Source organism: Mesitornis unicolor, unplaced genomic scaffold, assembly GCF_000695765.1.
Source record: "Mesitornis unicolor isolate BGI_N332 unplaced genomic scaffold, ASM69576v1 scaffold8491, whole genome shotgun sequence".
Taxonomy (NCBI): domain Eukaryota; kingdom Metazoa; phylum Chordata; class Aves; order Mesitornithiformes; family Mesitornithidae; genus Mesitornis; species Mesitornis unicolor.
Window position 1 is genome coordinate 1 of NW_010164415.1, and position 19,857 is coordinate 19,857.

General features: G+C 39.4%; 1 protein-coding gene across 1 annotated transcript; it reads left to right on the top strand.

Annotated features, from left to right (window-relative positions):
- Nucleotides 1-2,902: 2,902 nt before the first annotated feature.
- On the top strand, nt 2,903-17,321 carry FAM98A (family with sequence similarity 98, member A; the record flags this gene model as incomplete). Its single annotated transcript, XM_010194312.1, has 7 exons — nt 2,903-3,089; nt 4,650-4,784; nt 7,596-7,780; nt 10,100-10,180; nt 11,509-11,625; nt 14,306-14,473; nt 15,447-17,321. Coding segments are annotated over 7 exons (1,626 nt in total), but the record flags the coding sequence as incomplete, so codon positions are not given.
- Between the last annotated feature and the right edge of the window lie 2,536 nt (nt 17,322-19,857).

Genomic DNA, 19,857 nt, shown 5'->3' on the forward strand with positions numbered 1-19,857 from the left:
CAGGAGGAGGAAGGCTGCCCCGCTGTGGGCCCCTGGCGTGGGGGGCGCCGCTGTCCGCCCTGGGCACATGAGGCCGGAGTCATCCCCCGGAGAGCCGTGGCCCAGGGCAGCGCCTGGACCGTGGCCTTTTCATCAGAGCCGAGGTGCCGCCCCTGTAGCGAGGCTGGGGCTGGAGAAAAATGCCAAGCCAGATACGGAGTTTTGCAGCTGTACGGCCTGTGGGAACACTTCACCCCTTCCTTCGTGCAGAGCTCCTTGATTCTTTTGGAGCCCCCTCGTCGGTAACCACTCTGTTCAACAGAGCAGTCCTAGCTGAGGGTGGGGAAGGGAAAAAGGAACTTTTTAAGAGAAGTCAGGGGAGAGGAAAACTTTTAGACTTAATATTTAGTGAAAAATAATAGAAAACAATGCAAATGACACAGTATTTTTTTCCTGACACAGTACTTTTTCTATTTCCTTTTTAAAAAATATAATACAACACAGGAAACCTTTGTTGTTTAAACCTGCGACTCTGTTAGAATCAGCAAAGGTTATATAAATATGAAAAGGGAGAGCAGGGAGAACGTGCCCTGCTTAAGCTTGCATGTCTGTAAACTGAGGAGAGTTCAGGCAAGAGGCGGTTACAGTTTTACTGCTGCTGGTTCCATGCAAATAGCTGTATTTACTCACATTGGCCACATTCCCATAAATCACTTTGCGGCTAGAGGCATTATGCTGTGACAAAGATTGTGTTTCCAGGCTAAGTTGGTGATGATAGTTCCAAAGCTTGACAAATAAGCTTCTGTTTTGGCAGGTGTTTCTCTGACTGAAATGTGGAAAGTTCTCTGCCATGATGCATGATCAGCTTCTTTTTACTGCCGTATATTTAAAAGGATATTATTGGCTTGGAGATGGGATTTGTGTTCCTTTTCTGTGTAACTATAGACAGAGTTGCTGTTGCTGTTGATTTTTGACATAAATAAATAAAGCAAACAATGAGAGCAGTTTAAAAAATAAGTAATCTCAACCAAGACTGGGAACAGTGATTGGGAAGAAAGTTTGGAGGGTGAAAGACTTGGGAGTGTTGGTAACAACTGGGAAAACTACTGTGTGTGCCTAAATGACTTCTGAAAGACTAGGGTGTTTGAGGTTTTAAGCTTTGGTAGTAGCTCCATGATCCTTCACAGTTCAACTTATTTTTTCTAACCAGATACTGAAAACATTTCTAATGTATTACTTGATTATTTTAAAATAGTATCACACGTCAAAGAATCATTACTTTTTGGATTTGTGTTTGAGATGTTCAAATAGTGGCCTCTTGCCTTGTAAGTCAGTTTGTTGAACTGTTGAAAAACCAAACAAACTAGGCAGCATAACACTACCAAAGGAGGAGCGTAGCTCTAGAACATGTGCCACTGGCAGGAATGGATGGAAAAAGCTGCTTGCAGTCGGGAATCTGCAAGTTGCATTACCATCCAAATAGATGTGTAGCTGAAGTCAATTATCAGAGATAACACAGTCAAGATGTCATATCTGTCAAAGAAAAATTCTAGAAAAGGGGCCTCTGACATGACCAGTGACTTAAATCCAGATCCTGCCAAAGCAAAAGGCTTGTCATTGCTTCCCTTCTGCTGTGATCTATAACTGAATGTTTCTGTTCTGAGTCCCATATGTTCCCATACACGTGTAGGTCCAACACATCTGTGGAACGGGACTTAAACTGGCTCTAATTAGCCTGCTGGAGTTGTCTGGCCCACTGGCAATGTAGTAGGGATATAGTACATCAGATTACAGCTTCTCATCAGCTGCCAGTAGATTAACTCTGTGTCACTAATCAAGCTGCTCCATGAGGTAAAAGTTATTTTTGAGTGTGGCTTCTTCATTTTGGTTGGATGAAGTAACAAGCTGTTACAGTGAAAATGAAACACTTTATGTGTGATAGTAAGCACAAAAATAGCAGAGAAGAACATTTTATCTTGCTCTTTGAGAGTTTTGGAGGTTTTTTTGGTTGGGGGTTTTTTGTTTTGATTTGTTTTGTTTTTTAACTTATGAGGTTTGCCAAGAGTTGACTGGACTCACTGGCTTGCTGTGACATAGTGGGTGACTTTACCTGGAAGTTCAAAAGAGGGGTTTCAGTTCATTATGCTCGCTCTTGGATGTCTGTTTTGGGTGCAATATATCAAAGTAATACTATATATTTTTTCTTAAATACTCTGGTAAGCTCTGACTCTGTGCTTCTACCAGGTTAATAAGGCAGTCTTCTCCCTACTCTTCCACCTCCCCCTGACAGGGTATAAGTACACAGATGTCCTGAAAACAATGTCGCTCAAACCCTATCTGCAGACTCTTTTCCTTTCTTACGCTAGGCCTCATTTTGGCTTATTATGTTTCTACGAAGAACTAACTCTATTTTTCTTGTGTCCATTTAAGAAGGTAATTTTTCAAAAGAGGATGTTACTCTGCAGATCACTCTTCTAACATTTGTATCAAAGGCTTTGTTTTCCTTGGCAACTCTTTAATACACGATGGGAAATGTTATAAAAGATGCACTAGTTCAGCAGTAATCATCCAACATACTGTAAAGCAGTGTTCACAAATGATAGTTTGGAACTGCAGTTGCCCTAGATAGGTATATTGTAAGTAACATTTTCGGGAGACAGAGGCAGAGAAGTTGCAGCTGTATGTGATAACATTCTCCAGGATGAAACCTTTGATGATGTTATTTTGTGACACAGTCTCTTTGGCGGTAAGCTAACGTGCACGGAAATGCTGGGTTTACTCAGATGTTTTCAGTGTACTTTTTCTTACAGTTCAGTGCAGGAATCTTATCAGTTTAGATGTTCAGCATTGCAGATGTGATGAGGGTGTAGCTCTCAATATGTATAGAGCGTAAAATAAATCTATCACAGGACATTGGTCATAGCAAACATTAATAAACTGTGCTTTTGTTTTACTTGGCAGTTACAAAGGTCCATTGTTGGATGATGGAGCGCTGGCTCAGGCCGTCTCTCGTGGAGCCAGTTCCCCTGAATTCACCAAACTCTGTGCTTGGTTGGTGTCTGAGTTACGATTGTTCTGTAAACTAGAGGAAAATGTGCAGGCAACTAACAGTAAGTAGCCATAACTCTAGCACAAATGTGCACATAACGTGTGTTCTTGCATACCATAAAGATTTGGGCTGACATTCGCTGAATCTGTTGTACCAGAAAGTATCATCTGCACGCTGTCAGATTTTGGATATTTTCCACCTCAAACTTGTCTAATAAACAGCCAGTAGAGGTTGAAATAATAGTGGAGATCAAACCGTTGTTCTTCTGAAAGCAGCTTTTTCTTTGAATTGCTCAACCATAGAGGTTTGTTTTTTTTTAAAAAAAATTCTTGGGATGGATTTAAGGAAATATTAGTGTTGGATTTTTTTTTAATTAGATTGTGAGAATACCTTTATTCAATGCTTCTGTTTGTAATTTTATTGTAAGAAATACCTACTGGTCAAGGCAACATTCCTATGACTACAGTAACCATATTTTCCTTTTATTGGTGGTTACCTTAACTCTGTGCTTACTGTGTATTTTCCCCTCTTTATGCAACACTGTGAGAAGGAGCCTGAACATGTTTGTTTATTGTTTTGGTGGAGGAAGCGAACCTTAGTTTTCAAAAAATGCTATTTTCAGTCAAATAATTTTACAGATTAAATTGTTAAATTGGTATGATAACGTCTGCTTCTGAATATCTAGTGTATTAACTTGGAATGCCTTTACAGGCTTGACTTTCAATCTACTCAGTGGCCTAAGATTGCTGCCTTTCACCCTAACATCTGTTCTTTTCCTTTCTTTCTGTTTTGTACTTATCCATCCTTTCTTCTTTGAGTGTATTTGACTCCCTGTCTCTGTAACAATACAACGTCTCACCTCTTCTAGTAGTATAGGGTTCCTACTATATGTTTGGTGTGAAAATATGATCCAGAACTATTCTAACACCTGTTTCTAATTCTCTAAGCACAAGGGTAGAGAAACATTTTATCTCTAGTACCATCAAGTACTACCTTCATTTTGTGTGATTTGAGTTTATAAATAACAGACATTTTGGGTTGAAGTCCCTTTTCAAAGGAAGAAAAACTCTCATTTATCAATATTTTTTTTGCATAACTTGGCTTAACAAATTCAGATTAGTTTCACTAATTTCTTACACAAATATCATCCCAAGCTTTGGCTCACATGACTTAATTATTTTTTAAAGGATATTGGTACAAAATAAGATCTATTGACAAATGGGAGAGGTAGTAAAAACATGAGGGCTTATAAACCATATTATTCATGACTTTATCAGCATTATCTGATACATTTGTAGTGGGAACAGTTAACTGATATTTAGAATACCTCTGTAAAATTTGTAATGTTTTTAATCGCACTTTTCATTGTAGAAGTTGCCATTGGTGGCTGTGGCTGGGAAAAGCTGTCAGTGAAATGTAGTTTTACAATAATGAGGAATATCATGGCTCCAAATAGGTTGTGCGGTGTCTTTGAGAAACTCAAAGAACGCATTTTGCTTCCATTAAAAGCAACTGGAGCAAAGCTTTTTTTTTTTTTAAAAAGACCTAATTCATTCTAATCATAGAGAGAGATACATATTTATATAACCTGTAAACAAATTATTGTTCTTTTCCTTCTAAGGTCCAAATGAAGCAGAAGAATTTCAACTTGAAATGAGCGGGTTGTTGGCTGAAATGAACTGTCCATATGCATCATTAACATCAGGAGATGTGACAAAACGCCTTCTTAATCAAAAGAACTGTCTCTTGCTGCTTAGTAAGTTAAAAGGATACTTGCAAGCAAATCTGGTTTTGTGCAAGAAACTTAAGAAGATACTGTTTTGTTTACCACAATGTATAAAACCAGTTACCTAAAAGAATGAATTCTTTTTCCCTGTAGTTTACAGTGTCACAGTATTATAGTTTTAGGTGTCATAAACTTACTAGTCACTTTATAGCCAGTATATGATAGAAAATATTGTGAGTATTAACCTTTTTCACATTCACTAGCAAAAAGCCTGTCCCATTACTTCTCAGAAGGTACTCTGAAGAGGGAACAATTTGAAGACTTCTGCCAGGATTTAGCCACTGAACTTTGTTCAGAAGGGTTGTAAAAAAAGACCACTAACATCAGTTGCATCATCATTTTGGAGCCCCAACCATGATGATTTGCAAAGTGCAAAAAGACTTGCATTTTCCTGCATTCTGACAACAACTGGAATTGTTGCAAAAAAGAAAATGTTTTATCCCAACTCCCAGTTCTTTTGATCATCTCCCTTAGTAAATAGCTTCAATGTTGCTTTCTGCTGACTGAAAAGGAATTAGCAGTAGTAATGGTGATATCTTCCCTTTAGTTTCCCACCCAGCAGTTCTCAATACTTGAACTGGTTTTATTCTTGTTAAAGGAGAAGAAATGGTACTTAGATTTGGAAAAAGTGTGTAATGTTGATTCACATTAAAAAAAATATTTTTACAAGTGTCAGAGTTAGAAATTGTAATATTAATTTTAATCTGACCTTAAATTCAACATAAGTTAATGTTTTATTTGCTTCCTCAGTTGCTCCTGATTCTTTTTTCAACAGAAATTTAGTTCTGTCCTCAGCTGAGATGTAAGAAATTAATTACAGAGTAGGTTCCTGTATCTCAACAGAAGGAGAAAGATGAGTAGTAAGACTTAATCTGAATTTGTTTTGATAGTGTGTTCAAAAGTGTCAGATGGAGTGAGGTAATTACTACATTTAAAATATTTTATAGCTCAAACAATCTGCCCGTCAGCTTATTCTCTGTAAGCCAAGCCATTTAACAGATTTGGTTTGCCTGTGACACAGTTTATCCCAGAGGTCCTCTGTGATGTGCGTTTTGGTAATATAAGGCCATGTTCAGCAGTTGAACTGTGGTATCCTGTCTGGCAGCAATACTATGTTTACTGTCAAATGTGGAATTGAAAGAGATGCCAAACTCCTTTTGTGTGTACCATGATAGTAATACCTAAAATTTTGCATAGCTTTCTTTACCTACATTAAACTAACTTACTAGGTATCCTGTTGTATGTGAGCCATAAAACCAGATTTTTTTCAGGAAAAAGATAACACTTTTTCATTGAATGCCAGAGTATTTTACATTTTAACAAAATGCAGCACAGTTTATGCCAGTTGGAAGATGTAGCAGTATTGCTGGTAGAAGTAAGCACCAAGTAAATGTAAGTAGTTAGGATTGTCTTGGTGTGCAGCATCACTAGAATACGCTATTAAGTACTGGCATCTGTGAAAATAAAAGGTACAAGAGTTTCCTGTTCCAAAAAGGTCAGCAAGAAAGAATCACTATCTGGAGAATGCTTATGTCTTACAGTGATAAAAACATAAAAATTTCAGTCTTTATCAGAGGAGGTTGAAGATAGCTTGAATGTGATTTCTGAATTCTTGAAACAAAATTCTGCTAGTTTCTTTTTCAGAAAGTCCTAATGGAGTGTAAATAGTTGAAAGCTGAATATAAGAAAAATCTCTGTAAAGTATCATTGAAAGAAGGATTCGTCACTGTTTTACATATCTTATAAATGATAAAATTCTTAGAGTGTTCAGTGTATTTAGCAGAAGACATTCTAGAGATCATTAAAATGCTTTTTTTTTTAATCTTCTGATCTGTCCTAATTTTATAGGTAGTAAGCTGCTTTTGTGTAGCCATGGCTTTACGTCCTTGCTCACAAGTCTATCAGTGCAGTATCTACTTTTTAACCCTTATTTTTAAAAATAATTATGATCACTCAGGTATGATTCATGATAAAAATACTGTTAATACCTGTGCATTTTTTTCAGTTCAAACTTTAAAGTTGTGACAACTGCAAGCAAAGGCTGTGCACTAAATTTATATCACTGTAGCCTGCAGCTAATGAGGAAATTTTGGATGTGGACCATGTTCAGAAATTAATGTGATTTTAGGTGTTTTTTTTTGTTTGGTAAAGGAGTTATAATGTGATGATAGGCTCTTACAGTTCTGGTATTGAAGAGCACTGCATTCTAGCTTCTCTTTCATCAGTTACTGCCTTCCTTTCTGGAGTTATTATAAACCTGAATTCTCAGTAGTATTTTTAAAAGTGGGGTTATTTTTTCACTCTGTGTCTTGCCTAGGAAAGCAGAGGAGATTCGTGCAACGTTTCACTTCTCTCTACTCTTTTTCTTGCTTTGTTTCCTAGAGCCTCAAGGAGTGCTTGCTTGTCTAGCTTAAAGTGCATGCCCTAGTCCCTCATCCTGCTTATTTCCATGTTCCTAGTCTCCTGTCTTTGCTGGGCAAAGCCTGAAGGAAAAGAGCTGTGCTCTGTTGAACTCTGCCATTAATACCTGTTGGAATCATGGGGATTTTTTTCAGGCTTTAATTGGTTGTACTAAAACTTTCCTGTTTGTTGTGTTACTAACATTGGGCTCAGTGATTATTAGAAATACGGACATTCTGCAGATACCAAAATGATAGCCCTAACTCTTTCTAAAACAGTCCATTTGCACATCTGTTGGTTGTAAGCACTTGAGTTCTCACTGGTTCTAAGATAATTTAACTCGGCTATATCTGATGCTGAAATCTAATTTTTCTTACCCAGCATACCTCATCTCAGAACTGGAAGCTGCCAGAATGCTGTGTGTGAATGCCCCTCCTAAAAAAGCACAGGAAGGAGGTGGCAGTGAAGTCTTTCAGGAGCTAAAAGGCATATGTATTGCTTTAGGCATGTCCAAGCCTCCAGCCAACATAACGATGTTCCAGTTCTTCAGTGGAATTGAAAAAAAAGTAAGATCCAAAGGAACAAAACTAGAGTATTTATGATGTTACTGTTATGATTAGAAAATAGTTCTGCTATCAGGGAGAGATTTGCCTCTTGTGAATCTCCAGTGTTTGAATTGTGAAGGAAAGTTAATGTGGTTTACTGATTATGCCAAGAGTCAGGATTTTGAAAATATATTTAAAGGCTTTTTCCATGCCAAGGCATGAGGTCAGGGACTACTGCTACCATTGCCTTATGGGGTGAGGTATTTCTTACTCTGCTGTAGGCTTTAATGTCATCACCTGTTGCAGATGACATGCTGATCTTAGGCCTCAGGAGGAATGTATGCCAAGAAATACACCTAAACAATTTTTTTAGGAACCTAATGTTTTAAAAAAGTTTAGGTTAAAACGTGTTGTAACTAAAGTAAAGTTTACACTTTTTCCCTAAGGCTTCACCAGTTCTTGTGGTTCCATTTATTTTTGTTCCTTTACATGTATGTGTTCTCCAAGTTGTGGGTTTTTTTAAAAGAAATTTACTTTTGTCAGTAATTTTTATAAAGCAGAGAAGTGGAGTGGACTGTCGAGTGCACAGACACTGTCCCACACAGTGAGGGACAGAAAGTTTAAAAGTTACCATAAATAACTTGCATGATAGAGGAGAGCAGAACAGCAGAAGAGAACCTTTGTGAACTTTAAAGAACAGAGACGATTGCAAAGCTCCCCAATATACTTTCAGAGAAGTTTTTTTGGCTAACCTTTTAGTTGCATTGTACTTAAACAAATACCAGCAACTGAAAAGAGTGTTTCATTTCTTTGTGAGAAATTAGCTTGGATTCACCTGTTTAAGAGGAGGAGGATGGTTTTCCAGCAAAAGTCCAAGGTGTGGAATGGAAGCAGTTTGTTTTCTGGGGTTAGCATTGTCATGGGCACTAAATAGTTAGACACATAGAAATCTATGCTTCCATTTTCCTTAAAAGGTAGAAAATAGTCATAACAATGAACAATGCTAGCAAGTTTTGCTGGTAAAAACACAGAATACAAAGTAGATTAAAATCTTTTAAAGCTGGGAATTCTGTTATGTTTTACTAATTTCCTTTTCTTTTACGTAGCCTTGAAGGTTAAATGAATGTTATCACATTGATTTATATCCATAGGTGGTTATACTGAAAAAAGAACCAAACCCTGAACAGTCCTTATATCTTAATAAAATACCTCAGAAATTTCTAACCTGCAAAGTGTTTTTTAAGAAAACTTTCATAGCTGTGGTGCTTACAGTCTGAAAACTTCAGATGTTGGTAGTATTTGAGAAGGACAATATAAGCCTAACTAAAAACTGAAAAAGAAATCATTCTGTAAATGAAAATACATCACAAAGTTGAGTGAAATGTGAAAATTTAAATAACATAGAGTGCAAATTTTACTCTTGACTGTAAGGTGATAGTTGTAACAAGATCACCCTAAAGTTTTGTTTTTTAAAAAGTAAGTCTTGGAATGGCAATAATCTGGTCTAGCATGTGAAAATCAAGCTACCTTTTTCTTTGCACATATGTGATACAGTTTGAAATAGGATCTTTGTATAAATGATTCTTTTTGTTAATAATCCACCACATTAAAAAGAGAAATTGCTGATACTTGAATGAACAGCTACCTCTGCTACTTTAAAAGCACTTGATTTTAAAATCTTTAAGTTAAACAAGTTGGGCTTAGCACCTTTGGAAAACCAGGTCACTGAATGTGTTAAATCAGCTGCTGGAATTAACAGTCAAGGACATTAAAAAATGTGATTTGCAGTAGTGGAAAAGTGAACCTTCATAACTCCAACCTGCCTTGATCCAAGTTTTTGTCGCTGCTACTCCATTTCTTCCCCACGAAGTCCTAAGAAATCTTGAAAGATAACCTAGTGGTACCCAGATTTTTAAAACACAAGTTAAATTTGAATTTTCATATTTAAGATTTTTCTCCTTTTGATTCTGTGTTATATTTCACCTGGGCTTAGTACAACCTTTTTCATAGAAGTGTAGGGTTTTTTCTTAATTAAGAGATGTGTAGAATAATCCCTCTGTCTGCAAGGGGAGCTTTACCTTATGGAATCTTTCTTTTTTACCTGCAGATCTACTCTATAGTCCCTTCTCTTATTTTTTTAATAATTATAGTAGAACCAGAAACATAACAGTTGTTGATTTTCAAAATAAATGTACTTGGTTCTCTGTCCCAGAGAAAACAACTTGATATTGGAGGTTGCTCTGTCATGCCTATGGCTGTCCAAGAGTCCTCTCCTGTAATTTGAAACTTGAAAAGCTAATTTTTTTTAGCCAATGCTTACATTTTTGTGTCTTCTAACAGCTGAAGGAAACCCTAGCAAAGGTTCCACCTAATCATGTTGGAAAACCTTTATTGAAGAAACAACTGGGACCAGCTCACTGGGTAAGCAGTTGCAGATGTTAAAGCCCATTTCCTGTTTTCAGATATATAAAGTACTGATCTTTATTCTGTGTGTAATGTTGCAAAATTATTTTTCTTATATCTTTTTAAAGATAAGGCAGTTTCTTGCAGCATTTTACCTATGTGTTAGTACAGTAAATATTCAGCGGCTGATAAGATCTTAGGCTCATGAATCTGTATGTCCAGATGCAGGAAAAAATTTTCCAAAATAAAGAAGATTATTATTTATGGGCAAGGTGCTGACCTGCATGCTTATGCAGTAGCTTAAGTCTTCCTCTCCTGCACCTTGCCAGCACTGTCTGTGTGACCTAGTCTTGCTGAGATGGTGTCACATCCCCTCCTGTGGCTTCTTTCCAGCTAACCTGTGAGTCTTCCCATCATTTCCTCCTCTCTTGCTGTGCTGCTGGAGAAGTCTCTTCTCCAGGAAGCAGTGAGTGTGCAGGTGGAAGCGGCTGTATACCCAGGTGGCAGAGCCATAATCATCTCCAGCTGGATTTTGTCACCTGCTGTTCTAGAAGGATGGTGCTGGGGTTAGATACTGCTGCTGCACCAGCACAAAGCTGTGGCTGCTGCTGGATGGCTGAGTGTCTCTTGTCTCTTGCTTAAGGCTGAAGCTCATTTACTCCCAGCAGTCTGCTTGCCTCAGTGCTTGTATTGTTAAAGCTGAAAGTGGCCCCACTCCCTGCCTTCAGCCCAGGTTTCAGTCAATACATAAATCATTTCCTTAGTGGTGCGTATCTTGACTGTTGCTCTGACTAGACCACTGTCTGCTATCATGTGTGTTTCTAGTGATGGTTTTTCCCTGTCGGGCACTTTGTCTTGTCTGTATGCAGATTGTGCTTTAATCAAGATCCTCTTACAGTACTTTACTTACTTTTAGTCCTCCGTCTTTGCTCTTTGTCCTTCAGCCTTACTACTCTTTAAAAAGGCAAGGGCACTCTGGTCCCTAGGTCCTTGCCTGTCCTTCAGCTTGTTGTACGTAGCATTTTCTCACTTTTGCTTCTCCATCCTGGTGGGTGTTGAGAAATGTCTCAGCAGTGTGTGCAGTTCTTATGTTCCTTGTGAAAAACAGACAGCTGTGCTGTTACAAATGGTAGAAGGCTGAATGTGAGGGTAATAGAGCCTTCAGGGAAATAGTGTCAGCAGGCATAACTTGATGTGAGCCCATTTGACAAGGTAGATAACTGGGGGCTTAAGCCCTGCTTAGTATCTCTGTGTGTCTTACTCTCTTCCATCCACATAGTTTATTGTCTTAAGTAGAAATGTTTTATGTATAATCTGTAGGTTAAGTTTGCACATTTTTGTTTCAGGAAAAAATTGAAGCAATTAATCAAGCCATAGTCAACGAATATGAAGTTCGAAGAAAACTGTTAGTCAAACGTTTGGACGTTACCGTGCAGTCCTTTGGCTGGTCAGATAGAGCTAAGGTACAAACAACTTGCTGTGAAGTCCTGGTTGATGGTAACACTTTATAAAAAGTGTCTCTGGAAAACTGTTTCATTGTTTCATCCTTCATAATAACCACAGGAGTCATTTGGTTTTGGTTGGAGTTTCAGAAGAAGATTGTGACAATGTAAGATGACTAAAATTTTTTTATTTAAAACTGATTTGTTGGATTTTAAAACAGTATGCAAAATGAGAAAATGATCTGTGTGTAACTATATACCAAAGCCAAAACATACAGTTAAATAGGCCATGAGAAAAAAATAGTAGGAGGAGATTACTGATCCAGACATTTGCATTCAGAGTACTGTAATGTGACTCATTAAGTGTCTGTGTGATGGTAGAAAAGCATCTTTCTGTTGACCATCCCTTAACTTACTTTGTGCTGTCCACAGTGATCAGGTTTCCTTAACTTAAGTGTGTCTGCAAGCACAACTCCCCAGATGCACATGGGAAAAGCTGCAAAGGCACTACTTGTTCTCATGCCTCATAGGGTAATATTTTATGTGCTGCTTTTGTCTTTGAAGCGTGCAAGTGGCTGTGACATGACGTCTGTTCTCTCTGAGTATGTGATGCATATTCAGCTTTTAAAAATAATTACATGGTTTCCCTATTTCCTTAATTTCATAGTGAAAAAGGAATGACAGGATTTAAAAAATAGTACATATCATTTATTTTCTAGGACTAAACCAGATCTGCTAACATGCTGTTAATTATGCTGCTGGCAGTGTTTGAGACTGAGTTATTAGTGACAGACTGTGACACATGAATCACTGAGTGGTTTTTCTTGATAAATGTTATCTTCAAAAAGCAACTGTAGTTTAATAATAAACTGTGACATCTTCCCTTTTCTGTTTCATCACCTGAGCAGGACTTCTACTGGTGTCTTATCACCTAAACCTTGTGTTAGTCAGGTTTTTTAGTAGATGATTGAAGAACTGATTGAATATTTTAGTAGTGAATGCAAATGGACAGAAGTATAGATTAGGTTAAAAACCGGGGACTTCTAATTGTGTTACAGCTTTGGCATCCAAATCCATGGGGTTGTTTTGGTGGGTTGTTTTTTGGTTTAGTTTTTTCTCCTTGGAGAATTCTCAGCTTGACTAGCTACAAGAAGTATGTTCACAAAATACACAAGTTATATACATGCATTTATATCTATTGAAATGCAAATCTCAATTTTTTTAGGACAATAACAATACAGAATTGGAGAATGTGGTTTTAGTATTCCAGACAGTTTATTTTAACAGTAACTGGTAGCAATGCTTTAATACATGGTGGTATTTTTTAAATTAATTTTAAAATTTGAAAGGTACCTGAACACAGTAGTATAACTAAATACTTGTTACTTCTTTACTATCTGGAGAAGTAACAACTTTATAGTCTATTACTAGGTGGTTTTTTAAGTTTAAAAAATTACAAGTTTCACCTAAAAGAATATTGTTATAGCACAAAAAGGCTGTGCTCAGAGCTCAGTCAAACGCGCCAGGGAAAAACTGCTCTGAGGGGTACTGTTGCTTCTCCTGTCTTTAGCCTGCATCAGGTAAATAATGTGCATGTTTTCCTTCATTTTGAATAAACCTGGTTCAACTTGTAAAATGAAAGTAGAAACTTTTGGATCAAAAAACTTCTCACTGAGTCACGTAGAAATACATACCCTCCATTCTTCCCAGTTCCAGTCTTCTGCCTTTAGATTGAAAACAGGATTTTAAAATTTATTCTTAAGTTCTTACCCTGTCAAGAGATATGTTGGAAAACCTGGTTTGCCTGTTCCTAATGCTGTCATCTGGGGTCCAGACAAAAAGCAGCCCTTTTGTCTGTGCGTGAATTGCAATCTGGCTTATCCTAACTGCATCACACGTCGTACTCTGTTGATAACTGAAGAGAGGTGTACTTAGTCATGGCTGGTAGCACAGATTTCTGTTGTCTGTCAGTTGGAAAACTGCTGTCGTACTTCTGAGGTGTTAAAAAAAGCCGGTATGGTTAATGCCAAAAGGCAGTAGAGGAAGAGAGATTCCATACAAGGCAAAGCTGATGTGTAGGATCTCATTTCCAGCTTGAACTCTATGTAAGTGAGACAAAGGACTGAATTAGAATAAGTTCTGCCAGTACCTCATGGTGGCTTGTCTTTGTGAGGAAGCTGACCAGAATGAAGAGTGTGGAAAAGTTAATGCAGCCTTTTTCTGCGGCTGCAGTGTTGGAGATGGGGGGATCCTGACATAACTGGAAGGGATGTGGGTCAGGGTGCAGGCATAGGAGGAGGTCTGGAGGCCGGACACAGTTGTGTTTCACTTGTAGTATATTTTGGACATTAGCAGTAATTCATATAATTGCGTGACACACTTCTATACTGTGTTTGACTGCCTGAAAGTATTATGGTCTGCATGTATATATTGTTAATCTTAAAACTGTCAGATGATCAGTGTCTTTTCAGTTCAGTCAGAATAGTGTTTCCTGTATTACTTACAAAATTAATTTGTGAAATGCTAGATTTGTTGCCGTGATTCTTGGTTACAAAGTAGTTCTCACTGTTTTCATATTAATTTTTGTTCTATTTGCAGTGGTGTCTTGTTCTTCAGTGTTGAGTTGATTCTTTTGGTGAGGTGTCCCATTGCTTACCAGTTACTTTAGCTAACCGGGTTTTGCTTTTCTTCTCTCCAACAGAGTCAAACAGAAAAACTGGCTAAAGTCTACCAGCCAAAACGTGCCCTCTTATCTACTAAGTGCACTATTTCCATTGCAAATCTTTTGGCAGCTCGGCAGGATCTGTCAAAGATTATGAGAACAAGCAGTGGGTCCATCCGAGAGAAGACTGCATGTGCCATTAATAAGGTAGCTTTGGTGACAAATGGCTTGTTCTGTTATGAATATTTAAGTAATTTGATTATAGTAATAAATACTACCTTTTTTTTAGGATTGTAAGTAGAATTTGGAAATAAAGGATAAGAAATATTATGTTTCTGTACTCCAGATTATGGATCACTGCATTATGAGAACTGCAGTTTCACCTGTTTAGGTTCAGAGTGTCCTTGCTTAGGGTCAGTAAAAAATGCTTAAATATCTTTGATTACTTTCAGTTGTAGTAGGCCTTATCAGAATTACTAATGTCATTACACTGCTGTTACTGTGTCTAAAATAACACCTACATAGTAACTATGTTTCTGGTCTATGTAAATACAATGTATTAAGATCACAAAGCAAGGATCTCACAGGTTAGATTATAGTCAAGTGTGTAGTTTTAGCAATGATGTAGTAGGAATACAATTTAGACTAAGCAACTTCCCTTGTTGCAAAAATTATGATTTTATGGGAGTAATAGGCTCACAAAGGTACACGTGCTGAACTTGAGGCTCAGTAGCTACATACAGCAGTGTACTTGGTGTTTCAAGATTTATGGGTGTGCATGCATGCTTTTCTCCATTTTTGGGTACCAATTGTATTTCAGGTAATATTCTAATTAATTTAGGATGGAATGGTGGTATGCTGATTTGACCACCCACTCCACTCCGCCTTTTACACCATGGGAAGATACGTGTAACTATCATGAGACCACAAGTATGTTTTACTAGGAATGCAACACTGCCCTGCTGCTGATCCGTATCCTGTTAACTTATCTCCAGTTATCTTAATTTTTATTAATCGGAGACAAAGGTCTGTCACATTCAAACATACAAAAGTTTGCCTTGATGAAATCCTCTCGATATAAGAACCCTTGAGCGACTGCTGTTTGTGGTGTGTATCCATAAGTGTGACTCTTCTGTGAGGTGTTACAACTCCTACGGCAGTTCTCCCTTTCCCTTTGCAGGTGCTAATGGGCAGAGTGCCAGACAGAGGAGGAAGACCCAATGAAATTGAACCGCCACCTCCTGAGATGCCACCATGGCAGAAAAGACCAGAGGCTGGTCCACAACAAGGCGGTGGCAGAGGAGGAAGAGGTGGCTATGAATCTTCATATGGAGGGCGAGGAGGTTATGACCATGGGGGGCATGACCGAGGAGGAAGAGGAGGCTATGACTCATATGGAGGGCGAGGAGGTCACGAACAAGGAAGCCATGATCGAGGGGGACGAGGAGGACGTGGTGGTTATGATCATGGCGGCAGAGGAGGCGGAAGAGGAAACAAGCTTCAGGGAGGTTGGACAGATGGTGGAGGTGGTGGCTACCAGGATGGCGGCTACAGGGAGAGCAACTATAGAGATGCCGGTTTTCAGACGGGTGGCTACCACAGTGGTGGTGGTGGTGGCTACCAAGGAGGAGGCTATGGTGGCTACCAGTCATCTCCATATTCAGGAAGTGGCTATCAAGGTGGTGGTGGTGGTGGCTACCAGCAAGACAACAGATACCAAGATGGTGGGTCCCACAGTGATCGAGGGGGTGGGCGTGGAGGAGGGAGGGGTGGCCGTGGCGGTCGTGGTGGCCGTGGAGGTCAAGGAGGAGGCTGGGGAGGCAGAGGTGGACAGAACTTCAATCAAGGGGGGCAGTTTGAGCAGCACTTCCAGCATGGAGGTTATCAGTATAATCAGTCTGGCTTTGGACAAGGAAGACACTTCACGAGCTGAGGCTGCTAAAAACTTTTGCTTCAGCAGAGCTCACATAACAGAAACCTGGTTTCAGAGGCTTGGCTTGATCGCTGCTTGAATTAGTACAGGTTTGTACATGGCAGGTAGAATCTCTTTGGGTGGGATGTTTTGCATTGAGCAAAGTGCAACTTTCTGCAGATTTCTCCTCTTCCACATTCCCCCAACCTGCCTGAACTAAATGCATCATCACTGCACCCTAAACATCAACTGATAGCCATGCTTTTTAGGTGTTGGACTGATTTCCCTCTGCTCAAAACACTTTTGTTCTGAAACTACCTGCTGTGTTTGCCTTCTGCTTTGATTTAGAGAAATATCAAGACCTGTCTGATTGAATTTGTCTATTATAATACACAATAGAACTTCTGCATTTTTGCCCCTAATCATTGTTCAATTACATGTTCTAAAACCAGTTCTGGATACTGCTTTTTTGCTTGAGGTTTGCCTCTCGTTTTAGTCACGAAGAGGTTACATGCACATGTGTGTGCTCACAGTGAACTTCCTCTGACAAACAGGGTTTTTGTCTGTTACGTGAGCTCTGCTGTGGATGCCATGTTCTGTAGCCTTATCTCCCACTAAAAGTTTTCCCCACCTGCTCAACTCTGAAGACCGACCACCGCCAAAACCTGCAAAGATCATTTAAAACTAAGCTAAATTGTGAACTGACAGTGTGTGTAGGCCTGTAGTTAGGTGTAGCAATTCAAACTGACCTGCATCCATCCAAAACAAGTTGCTCCTTCTCCAAACCTAATCTTTACTTGAAATCAGCTTGAAGAAACGACAAACTGAAAATTATTTTATTTGCAAGTTAATACCACTGGCTCAGCAAATCCAGGGCAATTTGTTTTGGGGGTTGTCTTTTTAAAGAAATGCACTACGGCCTGGGAAGATTAGTTCCTGCCTGGAGGAAGCCCTTTTATTATTGCTGCAGAAAACAAAGCCTGGCTGAGTTTGATGTTCTAACGTTGTTTTTTTTCTTTACTGAAAGCCACATAATGCTTCTTGCTGGGTTTTTTGTGTACATAAACATTGTCAAGCTGTGAAAGAAAATGGCTGAAGGTGTGCTGTTGTATAAAAGGTGAGCAATAAAACTATCTGTATGTTTCTTCCGCTTATTTTTTTTTCCTTCATCATAGTAAAAAGCAGTTGCTACAGTCGGTGGGAATTCATGGGGATTTCTGTCTGCGTCTGTTTTATATTTTAGTCTAATTTAGATGTTCTACTTGTCCCAGCCTTACTGTGCATTCTGCCCCCTGAGAAGCTGTCAGAGCAGGAGCGGATGGGAGGAATTGATCTTCAGTTCCTCTGAGTTTTCCTATTCCTCCCTTCAAACTGGTGTAGCAGCACATTCTCTCTTGGGGGTCGATGTGCAAAGTTATTCTTTACCTACGTGAGCGCCCATCTCCCAGGTTATGCTCCTGCATGCTGTGTGAATGGGATGTGCTGCTTCGGGGAACTCCTGATCTGAGGTTCCTGCTTCTGTGCTTGGATCATGGTAGCAGAGGCTGTGCTGATGGCAATCCCTGGCTACCTGAAGTGCCCTTGGGGCTGAATCTGTCAGGCAGGAGGATTTCCTCGAATTACAGAAATAACACGAGCGTTTGAGACAATCTCTGTAATGCTGGTGTTGCTGTAATTAAAGCAAGTCATGTAAATAAGTTGATAAACATTGCTTGGAACTGATTGCCTTGCATTGCATTCCTTGATCATCTTGAAAATCTCCTGTGGCCACTAGATGTTGCTAGTGATTAACAGGTTGGAAACGAAGGAATCTGAGTTAATTTATCTTTATATATAATGTTTTTAATGTTTTGAACAACTTTAACAAGCCTGATGAGGGAAAAGTTTTCCATATTGAATTCAGGTCTTTAATGGTCACCAGTACAGATCTATCTGAGCATAATTCAGTTCAAATTATGATCACCTAAAAATGAATGTTGCTGCTTTGCAGAGCTATTGATAGTTTCTTACAGTGGGATGCTCCAGAGAAGATACCTCCCTTGTGGGAGAGTAATACCTTGCTGTGAGCATTAGCTGGTGACTAGCTCCATTCATGCAAAAATAACTAGTGTTATTTTAAGAACTAAGATTCCTACAACTGGGTCAGTCCTCGACTGGTAAAGGTAGAGAGCAATTGATGAAGTTAGAAGGCTTTTTGCTGGGAATGTAGTATCTTCAAGTTGACAGCTTCTGCTTTTCTTCATACTGCTCCTCACTGTAAAGAGGTTGGTGCTTTTTGTCAGTGTGTTCAAGTGCTGCAAACTTGTTCCTAGCAAGAGGGAACCCAGGAGGCTCTTCAGAGGCCTCTGCTGGAGTTGCAGCAGCACCTTCAGAGACTTCTTTGTGTGCCAGAGACCTCAGCTTCTCTGCAAGGTCGTAACTGTTGCTGCAGTGGATCGTCTCACTTTTGCACACTGCAAGACATGGTGAAATGATGCTGGAGTGGGGTAGAAGCACAGAGTTTCCCCCTTATTCCAGCTAGCTTTTTCTTCTCAAAATATGTGGCTTCTCCTCCTCCTGCTTTCAGGACTGAGTTCCACTTTATTGCTGTTCGAAGGGGGAAAGTTTTTTTAAAAAAAACAAATCAGAAGGTGGCAAAACAGGAGACTTTACTCTTCTAACAGGAAAGAAAACACTTTGCTTCTGCCAGCTGTTGTTGTTTTTCCTTACTCTATTGTTTCCTCTGAGTATGCTGTGACTTCTTTGTTCTCTAGAGAAAACAAGCTTTGTGTATGTGTAGAGAGCAGCTTTGATTAATGAAAGCAAACAGCCACTGCTTTGTTATTGCCTGTATGATGCTCTGGTATTTACTGTTTTCCAAACATGATTCCCACTGCGCTGGAAGGAATCTCTTAACTGGAAGCTGGGAGAGGAGAGATGGGTTGTGGAGGTTTAGGCTTGTGGTGGATTGGATACGTGTGCTCAATTTCATTGTGCATCACAAGCGAAAGCAGTACTCCAGCAGATGAGGGTGGCAGTTCAGTAGGCAGGCATATACACAGGGAACAAAGTGTTCTCCCTTTTAACCATGGTTGTTCTTGCCACTCTGCTTCCACAAGCTTTGGGCATCTTGATCTGTTTTTCCATCTGCCTTTTGTCTCTAGTAGCCTTTAGGAAAAGGCTTCACTTGCATTGCCCTTCCATCTATTAGGATCACCCTCCCTCAACTGGTGTAATTGTGCAGTATAACAACTATGGAGTGCAGGGGACACACTTGCTCCCCCCATCAGGCATATTAGTACGTGACTTAGAATACCATGCACTGTGGTCATGGTTTGGTTTTCCTTGTAGTTCTAAGGAATGGATGAAAAATTAATCCTTACTGTGTGCAAAAGAGTAATGCAACAACGGATAGAGCATCAAGCTGAGCTTTCACTGGGCATCACTTACCGCAAGAAGCCATTTTGCTTGTAGCTGTTCCCCAAGTAGTTTGTCATTAGGAGTGGTGTTGGCTGGCAATCCCTGGCTCATTTGATGAGACTCCTCCACTTCTCTCATCAGACCCCTGGAGTGGGCAGCTTCATGGATGTGCCATTACAGCTGGTGGCCCCCAGAGGGGCTCTTCTAGTTCCAGGTCAGACTTCTCAGCCAGAGCATATGGGTAACCTGCTTTAACCTGGTGTGGCCTTTCACTACACAT